General features: G+C 46.3%; 1 protein-coding gene across 1 annotated transcript in view; it reads right to left on the reverse strand.

Moving 5' to 3' along the window:
• LOC142255062 (vomeronasal type-2 receptor 26-like) overlaps nt 1–16,098 on the reverse strand; it is a 61,062-nt gene that overhangs the window by 10,275 nt on the left and 34,689 nt on the right. Inside the window, exons 5-6 of the mRNA XM_075326501.1 lie at nt 12,874–13,713; nt 11,560–11,790 (exon numbers count right to left, since the gene is read on the reverse strand). Coding sequence (XP_075182616.1) covers nt 11,560–11,790; nt 12,874–13,713 — 1,071 coding nt within the window. The remainder of the gene's footprint in view (nt 1–11,559; nt 11,791–12,873; nt 13,714–16,098) is intronic.

The raw sequence follows: 16,098 nt of genomic DNA on the forward strand, positions 1-16,098 counted from the left end.
TTATTTCTAAGACTTTCAAGCTAAAGATCACCTGATGCCGTTGCGCTCTGCTGCCAGCATAGTAAGGAGGTGTGCGTGATTCCTTGTGCGCAGTTACAACGCTGGTGGCCTGACCAGGCAGGCTTGGAGCGGAGGTGGAGGACCCAGACGAGGTTGAGGAGGCAGAAGCGTTGGAGGAACTTATATATACAGAGGATTGACGCACAAGTCGTGGGGACGGCAAGACTTGTTCAGCAGACCCTTCTCCATCTATCACCATAGTTACCCAGTGCCCAGTCAGCGACATGTAACGCCCCTGTCCATGCTTGCTGGTCCAAGTATCGGTGGTGAAATGCACCTGTTCACACACAGAGTTTCTCAAGGAAGCGGTGATGTTGTGTGCGACATGCTGGTGTAGCGCAGGTACACCTTTCTTGGAGAAGTAGTGGCGACTGGGCATCTGGTACTGGGGCACTGTGACGGACATAAGGTCTTGAAAATCCTGTGTGTCCACCAGGCAGAAAGGCAGCATTTCTGTAGCCAAGAGCTTACAGAGGGATAAAGTCAACTTCTTAGCTGTCATGGGTCGGAGGAAATGTCCACATCTGAGGGACAGAGATCTGGCTGCTGTGTGTAGACGGTGGTGAGTAGCGTGTCTTTGTAAAAATGCAGGTTTGTGAGGAAAGTGCAGGCGTAGACATGATGTTGCCTTCATCCAACGTTGGTGCTATCGATGTCTGAGAGAGCTGTACACACGCACTTGTTTCCCCTTCCAAACCAACTGATGACCTACCAAGCAAACTGCCTGTTGCGGTTACAGTGGTGGAAGGTGTGTGTGGAAAACCAGGTGTGACAGCTGTCCCCACAGTAATAGAAGATGAAGAATGCGCGGATGCACTGGAAGGGGCAGGCGGTGGTTGGGCCGCTATGCTAGGCCGCATTGCAGCACAGTAAGCTTCCCACTGGGAATTATGCTTGGTATTCATGTGACGATTCATGGAAGAAGTTGTCAAACTGGTGAGCTTTTTGCCTCTACTTATAGATTCCCGACAAATTTTACAGATCACATGATTTGGGAGTTCCTTTGCAAGGTCAAAAAAGGACCAGGCTAGGCAAGGCTTAGAGGACATGCGACCTGCAGAGCCACCCCGACTTGTGCTCAGAGGCAGAGTGGTGGCTGAGGATGCAGCTGTAGACGTGCTACCAGTACTCCGACTCTGTCCAGGAAGGCGCAAGGTAACTTCGTCGTCAGTTGCATCCTCTTCCACCACCTCTGTTGACCTCCTCAAGTGCCTGACTGTGGGACAGTAAGTGGGATCTAGAACTTCATCATCAAGCGTTATGTTTGCATTACCCTCGCCCTCTGACCTAGTCTCTTCCTGCCCTGACCGAATATTTAAGTTGTCATCCCAATCTGGTATCTGCGTCTCATGGTCATCAGTATGTTCTTCATTGTCTCCACCAACAGGTGTTACAGTTTGGGAATGAGGGTCTACATTATGCTCAGAAACTTGGTTATCAGGGCCTGAATCTGAGTCACAAAGGTTCTGGGCATCACTGCAGACCATTTCCTGGTCTGTACTCACTGTAGCTTGGGAGCAGACCTCTGATTCCCACCCTATAGTGTGACTGAACAGCTCTGCAGACTCAGCCATCTCTGGCACACCATACTGTGCAGGGCGGGTGGAGACTTGATAGCTGGGAGAAAGCAATTGTGATTGAGATGACAACTCAGAGGACTGTTTTTTTATGTGGTAGTTGAGGTGGAGGAGAGAGCACTTGTTGGAGCACTTGATATCCATTCAAGCATGTTCTTTTTTGTGCATCATCTACCTTTCTTACAGTTGTTCGGGTCCGTAAAAAAGGGAGCACATCGGATTGTCCACGGAAAGTAGTAGACATCTTACTTTTGCTGGAAGATGGCTTATCTTCAGCCGATGTTAATGTAGCTTTGCCACCTTCCCCACGGACAAAAACTTTTTTTAATTTTCCAACACGCCTCTTCCCCTTTCCACCAGCATCTGTCATTTTGCCACTCATTTTGTTAGCGACAAAATTAGTCACTTAAAATGTGGTAGCTAAAATTGAGAGGTGGTGTAGATTGCAGAGGTGGTCTAGCTTTATTGACAGCTGAAGAACCAACACTGACTATCCCTGACAATGCAACTATGGCCCTATAACTGGCAGCACTGTTTGCTATAAAAATAGCGTAGCAAAATGTGCATGAGGGTTTAATGCAGAGGTGCTGGAAAATGCTTGGCACCGGTGGGACACAAAATTAGTATAGCAGACACTTTTTGGGTGCCACTTATGTCCAGCACTGTTTGCTATAAAAATAGCGTGGCAAAAGTGGGCAGGTGGGTACAGTGGCCAGGTTCTCTGGGTCAATGGACATGAAAGGAAGCCTCACTTTCTATCCCTCCTAATGGTGAAATGCAGCAAGGAATTCCCTGAGCTTAGGTACACAGACACTGTTATCTGAAGCTGTATACAGCGTTTCCACGGACCTGACTGTCACCTATGGCTCTGAGCCCGAGAAAATGAGCCCTGAAAAGTACCGAAATAAACTTCTGTCCCTAATCTGTAGAGCGCTGTGTGTATAGCGTACACAGCCGGAGCGACGCCAGGAGCTGCGTGAGCGGTGACTGTCAACTACACGCAGAAAGCAGATAATGGCGCCGTGAGGGAAAATGCCCGTATTTATAATGCAAGGACATGTGACATGGACAGCCTATGACACATGTCCTTGCTTGTCTGGCAAAAAAGACCACTTAGCTGTGTGTGTGTCTGGGATTGGCTGACATGCTGGCCTGCCCCACTGCATGCGCGCTAAGGGAAAAAAAAAAAATGGCACTGATCTAAATGTGCCGCCTCCGCACACTATACGCTGAAATTAGATAATAATGTGAATCACAGAGTGACTCACACTATTACAGTGAAAAGCCAGCTAGTAACTAACTAGGCTTTTTGCTGATCGAACCGATTGTCATGATGTATGTGCTTTTCTCCATCCCATATTTTTTGTATAAGATGCCATGTGATGTATTTTACCTTCTCACTGTATTTGCTGTAATACTATGTCAGGATGTGATGTAACTTTCCTTTGGTTGTACTTACTGAACACTTTGAAATGTCTTGGGATGTAAGTAACCATACCTTCCCCCCATCTCCTGTGTCTCTGGGCCCATAATGCAATTATCTCTTGTCCACACAGCCAGGGGAACTTCCCATTGTTTCGTAAGCAGTGGATAACGCCGACTACACAAACCTGTAGACATCTCGGAGCCAACCTTCTAGAATCTTCTAGTGGGCCCAACCATTGCATAGACCCCTACCCTTGAGGGGCGGGCCCACGAGCTCAGACAATACACTCCTGTTTTTAAGTGCAGTTGGGAGCTGAGTTTTGAAGAGGAAGGGAGCGAGATCTGTTTCTGTGGACAGATCTCGCCGTCCAGTGGATTGTGTGGGATTTCTGGGACTCGGAAAAGGACTATTACGTCGTGATCTGGCACTTTGGATTATCGGGAGGTGCCCCCGACTCTGTTTTATTTGGACTTGTCGTGTGCTGTTCCTGTATTCCTGTTAGTAAACCTGTTGGATCATCCTCGGCCTGTTGTCTCTCCTTGCTCTGCTATACACCCCGTCACAAACTGGTTGGCAGCGGTGGGATCAGAGCAGAAGGAATGGAGGACAACGGCCCATCAACAGCTGGAACCAGAACCTCAGAGTACAAGAACTGGACTGCGGTGAACCTACAAACAAAGGCCCGTGAACTGGGAGTCAGCTACAAGGGACTCTCCAAGGAGCAGCTGATTGAGGCGTTGGAAGGAGTGTGCTCGCAAAATGACGCTGAGGAAGGATCCTCTCAGCAAACGGAAGAAAGATGGCATCTGGAGGTAAATACCCAAAAAAGTCAGTGGGTTGTGTGGTACGAGGAGGAGATGGCCTTGCTGGGAGAGGAGACCACCATAGAATATAAGATGGAGGTCATGCGTGGAGCTAAAGAGAAGGAGCGCAGGATGGAGGAGATGGCATTGCTGGATAAGCAGCTCGCTGTGGAAGCCGCTAGAGGTTCCAGACAGACTGTAACCCCAGCACCCACCATGAGGGAACTTCCCAGAGTGTCCCGCAAAGACTTCAAGCAGTTTAATGAGGCTGCTGGTGACATTGAGGGCTTCTTCCAGGACTTTGAGCATCAGTGTCGATTAATGGAAGTCCCAGAAAGGGAGCGCGTCCGGCATCTGGTTGGGCTCTTAGAGGGTGGAGCTGCCGCAGCCTATAGAGTTATGGACCCTCGGTGGAACTGTGAGTATGCAGATATTAAACAGACTATTCTAGAACATTATGCTGTAACGCCAGACACTTACAGGACTCAGTTCCGTACTTTAGCATGTGATGAGGAAGTGTCTTTCAAGATGTATGCCCACAAACTCAAACATCTGTGGCATCATTGGCTGGAGGCAGAGGAGGCCTTAACCTTGGAGACCGTCCTCCAGGTCCTCCTAAAAGAGCAGTTTTACTTCAAGTACCCCGCTGAGATCCGGGAATGGGTGCGTGAAAGGAGACCAGCCACTGTGGCGGAAACTGCAGCTCTAGCTGATGAGGCTCTCACCATCAAGCCTCAGTGGAAAAAACTACTACTCAGTGAGAAAAAAACCACCAGCCCCCCAACGCTGGCGGCCCCTGGTCCTTCTGGCCCCAATGTTCACCATCACCCTAGACCATGAACTCATGGGGACCTTCGTGTGACTGTGCCTCGCATTACTCCTGCTCCACCTTTGGGAATACGACGTGGAGGAAGAATCCCAGAGCGCTGATGTTATGGATGTGGGCAGCCTGGGCACATGCAATTCCAATGTCCAGGTGTTCGGAGGCAGAACAACTACAGACCATCTTTGCCTGTTCATTATCTACAGACACCTTCACCAGGAGAAAAGCTGGATTCTGTGCCTGATGTGGGGAATCTTCATTGCCACTTTGTTGGTGCGGTAACCAGAAGTCAAGCCATGAGAGCAGCCCACGTGGACGTGTACAACCCATCCATGGAAATGAGGCCACCAGAACTGCCATTACAGCCGGTGAGTGATTCTTCTTGTGGGGATAATATGACTGTTACTTGGGAAAAAGTTCAGTTCAGACAAGAAGTAGAGACTGACCCCACCCTTGCTAGTTTTAGAGCTCGAGCTGAAATAGGGCAGCTAGGGGAGAACAGACAAAGAATTATCAGAGAAAATGGACTTCTGTATCGGGTTGCCAATGCCGACTCCCTAGATAAGCCCTGGACTTATAGCAAACAGCTGATTGTTCCTCAGAAATACAGAATTCCACTATTACACCTGGCTCATGACATTCCTACTGCTGGCCATCAAGGCAAAACCCGCACCGAAAGACGATTGACTCAAACGTTTTATTGGCCGGGGATTTCCCAAGCAGTGGCGCATTTCTGCCGAACTTGTGACATATGTCAGCGTAGAGGGCGACCCGGAGATCACCCAAAGGCACCCCTGCAACCGCTCCCTATAATAGAAGAACCCTTTCAAAGAGTAGCTGTTGATATCATTGGACCTCTTGCTAAACCAAGTAAATCTGGAAAGCAGTACATTCTCACTGTTGTGGACTATGCCACCCGAAATCCAGAAGCCATGGCCTTGTCAAGTATTTCTGCAGCCAAGGTGGCCGAGGCCTTGGTTATTATTTTTACCAGAGTAGGATTCCCCAGTGAGATCTTGTCGGACCAAGGTTCCCAGTTCATGTCAGAGTTGGTCCAGTGTCTGTGGCGCACCTGTGGAGTACGAGCGATCCGAACGACCCCGTATCATCCCCAAACAAATGGACTTTGTGAACGATTCAATGGCACTCTGAAGAATATGCTGAGGGCCTTCACGGACCGAGATTCAGACTGGGAGAAGTACCTACCCCATCTCTTGTTTGCCTATCGGGAAGTTCCCCAGGAGTCTACTGTGTTCTCCCCCTTTGAACTACTCTATGGAAGAAAGGTCCGAGGACCCTTAACCCTGCTCAAGGAATACTGGGAGGGGCAAGTTGAAGATACAGGAGCCCCTGTTGTCCCTTATGTCCTAAAGCTGCGAGAAACCCTGGCCCAACTTGCTAGTTTTGCCCAGAGTCATTTGCTTATGGCTCAAATCAGACAGAAGACATGGTATGACCGTAAAGCACGCTATCGGGAGTTTGTAGAAGGACAACAAGTCTTAATGATTGTTCCCCATCGGCAGAATAAACTGCAGACCACATGGGAGGGTCCCTTCCGGGTTCTCAGAAAACTGAATGATACCAATTACCTTCTTGCTTTAGATGATCAGGGGCTAAGACAAAAGACTGTCCATGTGAATATGATTAAGACGTACCACGACCAGAACATTCCAATGATAGCAAGCTGTCGGTTGGCTTCAGAAGATGGTCAAGAGGATGAGGACTCTATACCTGATCTCGTGGAAGCAGCGAGAGCCCCATCCACTGTGGAACAGGTTCCCCTGGGTGATCACCTGGATTCCTTACAGAAAATCTAGATGCTGGAAGTGCTTCAACAGAGACGGGCTGCTTTCTCATCCCAACCAGGTCGAACCACCGTCACCCAACATCATGTGGACACTCAGGGCATCCGTCCCATACAACAGGCTCCTTACCGGGTCCCTGAATCAGTTCGAAACACCATGCAGCACGAACTGGAGGAGATGTTACAGCTTGGGGTAATCCAGACCTCCCATAGCCATTGGGCCTCCCCTGTGGTGTTAGTACCCAAGAAGGATGGGAGTACTCGATTTTGTGTGGACTATCGGCGACTAAACGACCATACCGTCAGCGATCCTTACCCAATGCCTCGTATTGACGAACTTCTAGACCGACTGGCTGGGTCCCGATATGTCACTACCTTGGATCTCAGTAAGGGATACTGGCAGATTCCTCTAACGGAGGAAGGGAGAGAATGGTTCGCTTTTATAACCCCCTTTGGTCTGCATGAATTTCTAAGCATGCCTTTTGGAATGAAAAATGCCCCGGCCACCTTCCAGAGAATGGTGGACCAGATCCTCCGGGGATGTGGTGACTTTGCTTGTGCCTACTTGGATGATATCGCCGTCTTCAGCCACACATGGAAGGAACATCTGAATCAAGTAGCCGTTATTCTGGACCTGATTCTTGCAGACGGCCTAACCATTCGACCTGATAAATGCCAATTGGGGATGGGGGAAGTCCAGTACCTAGGGCATAGAGTGGGAGGAGTTAAGCTCCGTCCTGAGCCTGCCAAAATCTAGGCTATTAGAGACTGGCCTGTACCCCAAACTAAGAAACAAGTTATGGCTTTTCTGGGCACTGCCAGTCATTACCGAAAATTTGTTGCTCATTTCAGCACTGTGGCCAAGCCTCTTACCGACCTGACCAGGAAAACAATGCCCCGGCTGGTGATCTGGACTCCAGCCTGTGATGAGGCTTTTAACCGGCTGAAGGACGCTCTGATCTGCGATCCTGTCCTGGCTGCTCCAGACTACAAGCGGAGATTTATTGTGCAAACGGACGCCTCTGCTTATGGACTGGGAGCTGTCCTCAGCCAGGTGAATGCAGCTGGGGACGAACACCCCATCACCTATCTCAGCCGGAAACTGCTGGACCGAGAAGTGGCCTATGCAACTGTTGAAAAAGAATGTCTGGCTGTAGTGTGGGCCCTTAGGAAACTAAGGCCATATCTGTATGGGCGAGAATTCACTGTGGTTACTGATCACAATCCCCTCACCTGGATGAACAGAGTCTCTGGGGACAATGGACGCTTATTACGATGGAGCCTGGCTCTGCAGCCCTATAACTTTACCATACAGTATAGAAGCGACAGCCAACACCAAAATGCAGATGGACTGTCCAGGCAAGAGGAGCCTTGAGTCCTGTCAGCCATGCCTGCGTGTACTTAACCAGCGACCTGTAGAGGTCCCTAGTACGTACACAAGTTGGGAGGGAAAGGGATTGTCATGATGTATGTGCTTTTCTCCATCCCATATTTTTTGTATAAGATGCCATGTGATGTATTTTACCTTCTCACTGTATTTTCTGTAATACTATGTCAGGATGTGATGTAACTTTCCTTTGGTTGTACTTACTGAACACTTTAAAATGTCTTGGGATGTAAGTAACCATATCTTCCCCCTATCTCCTGTGTCTCTGGGCCCATAATACAATTATCTCTTGTCCACACAGCCAGGGGAACTTTCCATTGTTTCGTAAGCAGTGGATAACGCCAACTACACAAACCTGTAGACATCTCGGAGCCAACCTTCTAGAATCTTCTAGTGGGCCCAACCATTGCATAGACCCCTACCCTTAAGGGGCGGGCCCACGAGCTCAGACAATACACTCCTGTTTCTAAGTGCAGTTGGGAGCTGAGTTTTGAAGAGGAAGGGAGCGAGATCTGATTCTGTGGACAGATCTCGCCGTCCAGTGAATTGTGTGGGATTTCTGGGACTCGGAAAAGGACTATTACGTCGTGATCTGGCACTTTGGATTATCGGGAGGTGCCCCCGAATCTGTTTTATTTGGACTTGTCGTGTGCTGTTCCTGTATTCCTGTTAGTAAACTTGTTGGATCATCCTCGGCCTGTTATCTCTCCTTGCTCTGCTATACACCCCGTCACACCGTTCTCGAACGTAACTCGAGCTATTGAGCTCTTAGCATAAAGCTTGCGTTCGCGTTCGATCTCGAGCACCCCCAAAATCACTCGAACATGACATTGGCGAACCTCGAACCTCGAACATCGCTCAACTCTACTGACTACATCTCGTTTTTGTACAGCGCTACTTATGTAATTGAATGACATTTACATTGAGGTGTATATTCTGTATATGTGGTTGAAATATCTCATACTGGATTCTGTATGATGGATGTATGAGCTCTTATATGAACATACTTTTATGGTATATGTGTGAGGAGCTCGTATACCCACCCTGCTAGGGGTCTAGTATTTCCCCTTTTCTCTCTCTGTGATATTTTTCTATCTGGCTCCATATCTATTTTCTCTTTCTCTGTGGATGCACTCTTATTTGCCCACAACTAACATGGCGTACCTGAGCGCATGTGATGGGCGTTTGCATCTGACACCGGCCGAAGATGCTTCCTCAAAGGGGAATTTTGGGTATATGACGTCAGGAGGATTTCCTCCCACCTATGCTTCCCCTGGAATGATCGGAGGGCGGAGATCACGTGTGCATAACACCGCCTCCCACATGCGCTAATTCTATGGCGTCCAATCTATTTAAACACACATCCTTTTACTTTCCCCATGGCCTCAGAAGATTACATCGAAACGTGCGTCGGGCGAGGGACGGGACTTGGCATCTGAGCCTCACATTTGATTAATATGGGTAAGTCTGGAGGACGGTGACTTTATTATACCGCTAGAACAGACAGGCACATTTAAGGTTGTAAATTGCTGCTTGAGCGCCACCTAGTGTCTATCTGCATAATAGCTCGGATTTCTTTATATTGATTTTAGCTATGTGTATCTGTGCTCCAGTTGCGATATTGAGTGCTTACCATTACCCATGTATAGATTTGGCAGGTGAAGGCTCTGATGTCCAGTTCCGTCCTATTGGGCTTTTTACTGGTGTCCTCACTTTCTGTCCTGGCCCTTTTGGACTTTATGTGATTAATAGGTTATTAAATTTAACCCCATAGTGTGTAAAGATCTTAATGTACTAAACTGTTTTTTGTATTTTTCAATAAAAATAAATTAATTATAAACAGTTTTTTCGAGTTTATTAGCAACATGGTGGTACATATAATCTGGGTCATACAACTCCCAGATGTCTGAGTTCATGGGATTAAGTGTATATATAGGGAGTGACACGATGATTCAACAATGAAGTTCCAATTTTCCCTTGCTTTTGCTGTTAATGTGTGGATGAAAGACTACCACATCAAAAAAACCTTTATTGGCCAGCCCAGTCTCCAGACCTGAACCCCATTGAAAATCTCTGGAATGTAATTGTGTATGTACAGTATACAGCATTTGTTTCTCTGTAGGGGTATATGAGTGCAGATGGAAAAACTATCAAAAGAGAACACCACGCACTGAGGCAGCAGAGGGAAGGTGAGTAAAATGTTTACAGTTTTTTTTAAAGTGTGCAGTGTGATGGGGACCATATGTACCAGGATGGGAACGTATATACAAGGATGGAGGACAAAGATTCAAGCAGGGTATGAAAAGCTGGTGAACAAGGCTCTTTCCTTCAGCACCCAACTTTTCCATGCTCTGCTATACATCTTTCCCTCAGCATCCCATTTTTCCATGCTCTGATATCAAGGAAAAGCTGGGTGCTGAGGTAACGATAAATAGCAGAGCATGGAAAAGCTGAGTGCTGAGGTAAAGATATATAGCAGAGCATGGGAAAGCTGGGTGCTGAGGGAAAGATGTACAGCAAAGCATGGGAAAGCAGGGTGCTGAGGTAAAGATGTATAGCAGAGCATGGGAAAGCTGGGTGCTGAGGGAATGATGTACAGCAAAGCATGGGAAAGCTGGGTGCTGAGGTAAAGATGGATATCAGAACATAGGAAAGCTGGATGCTGATAGAGAGAGGGATTTCAAAGCATAGGAAAGCTAGGTGCTGAGAGAAACAGTATCGGTATCATTATCCCGTACCGAGTGTCAGTATAATTATCCCATATCTCGAGTGTCGGTGTATCGGTGTCCAGGTCCTAATTTTGCACTGGGGCCCATTGAACTTTAGTTACGCCACTGCTTTGGAGGTTCAGTTTGCCAGATACATTCGAACCTTAGATAAGGTTTGATTGGTGATCCTGACCTGATCTGAACCTCAATGGAAGTCAGTAATTGGGCACTTCATGTCTCCGCCCACATGCAGCCAGTTATAGGCAGAACATTTCTGGGGGAGGATGGGTTTTTAAAATTTTTTTGTTGTTTTGTGTGCACACTGCATCAGATCACGCTGCTGTTACCCCCAATATGAGCTGTTCAAACACTGCACGTGGCTCGCGCAGGACTGAGCATCACTCATACCCAGCACAGCGCTGCTCGCTTCAGTGGTTTGCACTCGTAACTCACTCGAACTTCGAAGCCGAACTATGTTTTTTTGGAAGTTGGTTTCTGAAACCAAACATCGAACCTCAGGTTCGCTCATCTCTACTGTTAATGTATCTTAAGGAGTAAGATGCTTTTGCAAACAGAAAAGCAAAACCGGAGTGTGCCATAGTACATTCATCTCACAGCTGCAGAGAAGAAGAAGCCGTAAAGTTTAGAGATTTTCATATTCCAATATGAAGGCTATGAGACTGGCCTATAATATCATACTGGCCGTTACTGATGAGCGAATAGTAACTATTCGGGGTCGGATTATTCATAACAAATCCCAAAGTAATATTCTGGTATTCATCACGAATAATGAATCTAATGCAAGACATTGTGGGAAATCTTCAAGAAAAATAGTTTATTCGTGCTGAATACTGGAAGAGTACTTTAGGATTTGTTACAAATAATACAAACACAAATAGTCACGATTCCCCCATCACTACTGGCCTCTATAACCTTAGGTCTATAATATAAACATTTGCACAAGATCTCACGTTTTTTGCATTGTTTTTCCATCTTATGTCTTTTGTAGAAATTGAGAACTCCAGATCATTGATATCGCTCAGACTGTAGGATCCCACCGCAGATAAAGTCGCATTCGTCTTCACGATTAAAATGTCATTATATATTACATAGCTGGATTCTATTTCTCCTTTGTCATTAAAACACTTTGTCTCTGTCCCGGATTTAGTAGGACAAGTCATTGCCTTCAGGAACCGATGCACCTGTCATGGAGAGAAGGTCACATCAATACAGTAAACAGAAAAATATACAACATTTAGAGCATTTTCTTGATTTCTGAGCTTTGATGCTAAGTTATTATTAACATAGTTGTTTTTCTGAAAAATGTTATATTTGTGGATTTTATGAATAATTCAGTGGTTGACCTCCTGTTACTCAAACTCAAATTTACATCCAAAACTTGTCTGGATTGTCTTGATTCTATCAAAGTAAACTGAGTGTCTGTTCATCTACCCCTGGACCTGCTCCTGAGACATCTGCTTCTGTCACCAGACGCCGCCATATTCATCCTGCAGGTGGCGCTGGTGATGGAGGAGATGTCAGAACCAGAAGCTCTAGACAGCACCGGCTCAGGGTCAGGGTGGCTGCTTCCATCAAGTCCAGCAGTATAAGTGTGTGTCCTGTCCAGCTGGAGTAATCCGGTCCCTAATCCAGCCAATTGGAAAGCACCACACCCTACTAAAACTCCCAGCATATTGGTGGATGCTGCCAGATATAGCCTTGTGCCCCTCTGGTTCAGTTTTGTGTATTTTTTGGCCTGTTTTGACCCAAGCCTGTTTACTGTAGACCTTCTCTATCCTCCTGGTTCTGAACCAACTACTTGCCATTCATGCCAGCTGTAGCACTGGCCAGAAACTCAGGGGCCCCTGTGTTGGTCCAGATGCCTGTACATGAGATAAAGGGTCTGCCAGCACAGAATGGCTGTTCATGCCAAGTACAGGCACTGGTGCATCATGGCGGGTAATCATTTAAGTACAGACTTTGAGCACAATTTAGTCATTTTCACTAAGGGGTGTACTCACATTTATTGCCAGAGGTTTAGACATTAACGGCTGTGTGCTGAGTTATTTACACTGTTATACAAGATGCACACTGACACTGCACATTGTATCACATGGTCGGATCTTCAGTGTTGTCCCAGGAAAAGATACAATACCATATTCACAACCATGGGAGGGGTGTACTGACTTTTGTGATATACTGTATGAATTATAACACACACATATACATTACAACATAGCGTGTGATTCTATATTGTCCATGTTTTGTATTTCTCACTAATTCACCTTTTTTGTCTGTTGATGTATCTCAGGATCTGTAGATTGATGGCCGCGAGTAATGTCCATATTGTGTAAGGCGGTGGCCAGAGACCGGACAGCGTGACACATTTGGAAACTGTTTCCATGGGCTAACGATAGACAATAATGAAGCAATTTGTCAAATGAATGTGTTATGTTACATTTACGAAGGCGTATATTATATAATCTCGAAAACCTTTCATCCTTTTCCTTTTTTCCTGTTAAACAACAAAATATTCCAATCAAGAAATTTTCAAGGATCATGTCTTTAGGGTTCTTCAAGATTTGGAAATTATTTAAGTAACTTTCCAGATTTGGTATTTTTACTGAATTTAGATCAAATAAAAAGCTGAGGTTGAATACCTGAGGGTAATTTTTCATATTTACAATCTGAGAATAGAAGGTGGGATTGAGAATGAAGATCCGGTCATGTGTCACATTCATTATTTTACTGAAAAATATCATTGTTGCAGAAGAAATAGTTCCGCATGTTATAATTATCTGGGCAGACGACTTCTTTATTATCTTGATGCTTTTCTCCAAAAGAATTTCATTATCAGGAATACTTTTCTTCCCATAACGTCCAAGTTCACTTTTTATGACAAAGTCCACGCAGATCTCATGGCTGGTGAGAAGGTTCCTCAGTAGACTTGTTTCTGTATCTCCAGTGTCATCATCAGAGCTTATAATTCCAACCCAGGTCCATCCAAAGTAGTGCAAAAAATGACATATGATGGTATAAGTTGTGTAGTCATTGGGGACGGTCCGGAAAAAAGACGGAAACAGAGATCTGTCACTAAGAAATGTGTCTGTTGCTCCGTAACTAATCTGATATGAAATAAAAGAAGATGAGTAGAGATTCAATTGATAGAGGAGGAACGAGATAGGAAAGGTGACAGCAGCTGTGCCCGACTCAATGAGATGTTGTCGGCAGGCGCGTACTCCACAAAAGCAAAATGGGAACTTTTTTCCAGTTTCCAAAATTGAAATGATTATGTTAACAGTTTTAGCTGTGCTCCCTGCTGAGCTGAGCTTTTGCTGAGAACATGTCTGCCGACAACATGCTTGATTAGGAGAACCAACCTCATCCAAATCCACCAACAGAGATGCTTACTCCTTTCTCTGGAAACACCCTGAACCCATGGACTTCTGGGTCATCAGATTGGATCAGTGGCAACCAGTAGCTCTGTTTACCATAGGCGTACTATGTTATCTAGCCTTTAGTTTACTGTCGGAGAAGGTATTCAGCTTGGCAGTTGGCTTTGTCACACCCATGCAGATTATTTTGTCCTACATAAGTATGGAAAACCTTAGGGTGGCTTTGCACATTGCGACATCGCAAGCCGATGCTGCGATGTCGCACGCGATAGTCCCCGCCCCCGTCGCAGGTACGATATCGTGTGATAGCTGGCGTAGCGATAATTATCGCTACGCCAGCTTCACATGCACTCACCTGCCCTGCGACCGTCGCTCTGGCCGGCGACCCGCCTCCTTCCTAAGGGGGCGGGTCATGCGGCGTCATAGCGACGTCACACGGCAGGCGGCCCATAGCGGCGGAGGGGCGGAGATGAGCAGGATGTAAACATCCCGCCCACCTCCTTCCTTCCGCATATCCTACGGAAGCCGTGGTGATGCCGGTAGGAAATGTTCCTCACTCCTGCAGCTTCACACACAGCGATGTGTGCTGCCGCAGGAGCGAGGAACAACATCGGACCGTCGCGTCACCGTAATTATGGATTACGCCGACGCTGCACCGATGATACGATTACGACGATTTTGCGCTCGTTAATCGTATCATCTAGGCTTTACACACTACGATGTCGCATGCGATGCCGGATGTGCGTCACTTTCAATTTGACCCCACCGACATCGCACCTGCGATGTCGTAGTGTGCAAAGCCCGCCTTACATTTGTCAACATGAATCAGGTAAGGATCACTGAGGATTTTAATCACATACATCAAAGCGGAACTAAACAAAAGATGTTTCAACCCATCTGAATATTTTGTCGTATGGAACTTGTAGTAAAGAAAAATAAAGCGGGGAGGGAGAAAAGAAGTGAAAAAAAACAATACATTTTTTGTACAAAAAAATCCATAAGAACATAAAGTTAGATGCATATAGTACCTGTCAGGGTCAGCCGGGGAGTCACTCAGATATCTCACCACTGCCATTAATATGTCATGAAAAGGGAGAGGGAGAAAAGGACACCCCCTTTTCCAAAGGCGAGACTCGCTCTCTAGCGCCCCCTTATCGTCAGGCCAATTGTGGAATTGCCAGACGATAAGCAATGAGGCCGATATTCTACCTTAATGACGATTATTGAACGGCTCCCGGTGAGAGTAAGGTATATATTCCCGTAACTCCTGCGAGCAGAATATATCTAATCTTCCCCTGATCTCACTGGTCGAAGCACAATGCTCCTTGGCATAAACTCGCTGAGACCAATCGATTACAATAACTATTAAGCCGAGCACACAGACATGGAAATCGGGTATCGAGATTAAAGAAACAGCTCAAGATTAAATTATATATTTAATCGCTTTAAGGGCACACTATATATTACAATATATACGAGATAACAGAGAGCGGTAGAGATGGGTTTCAAAGCCGCGCCAATGACCGACAGATCAGGAAGGTTTCAGATTAATGTTGCTTTATTTTCAAATGAGATTTGATGTTCTTTGCCAGCTTGTCCTGAGGAAGAGAGCTGAGTCTCTTGAAACGCGTTGACCTGTGCACAAAATAAAGCAACATTAATCTGAAACCTTCCTGATCTGTCGGTCATTGGCGCGGCTTTGAAACCCATCTCTACCGCTCTCTGTTATCTGCCATTGTTACATGCATTTATAGGAGTTGTGACTTTCACAACCCCTCTTGGTGAGTAGGATTGCTCATTTAGGACCCCGTATATACTGGGGTAAGACCCTATTGCGCTTTTTTCTCCACAGATTCTCTTAATATATACGAGATGAAATTTACAGAATATTTGTCAGAATACATTTACAGGTAGGACGTGGTCACAAACAGATATACAGATTGAACAGTTACCTTATGCATCTGGCCATAGTGGGGGCGCTGTGGGACCAGGGTTTCATGGACTTCCTCACATTTGTAAAGTACGCATGACCCCCAAGTAAAGACCAAGTAAAATGGCCGAATTGGGGTTATCAATCCACACAAACTCCCTGCTCCCTCCCACCTGGTGACCTCG

Source organism: Anomaloglossus baeobatrachus, chromosome 10, assembly GCF_048569485.1.
Source record: "Anomaloglossus baeobatrachus isolate aAnoBae1 chromosome 10, aAnoBae1.hap1, whole genome shotgun sequence".
NCBI classification, from domain to species: Eukaryota; Metazoa; Chordata; class Amphibia; order Anura; family Aromobatidae; genus Anomaloglossus; species Anomaloglossus baeobatrachus.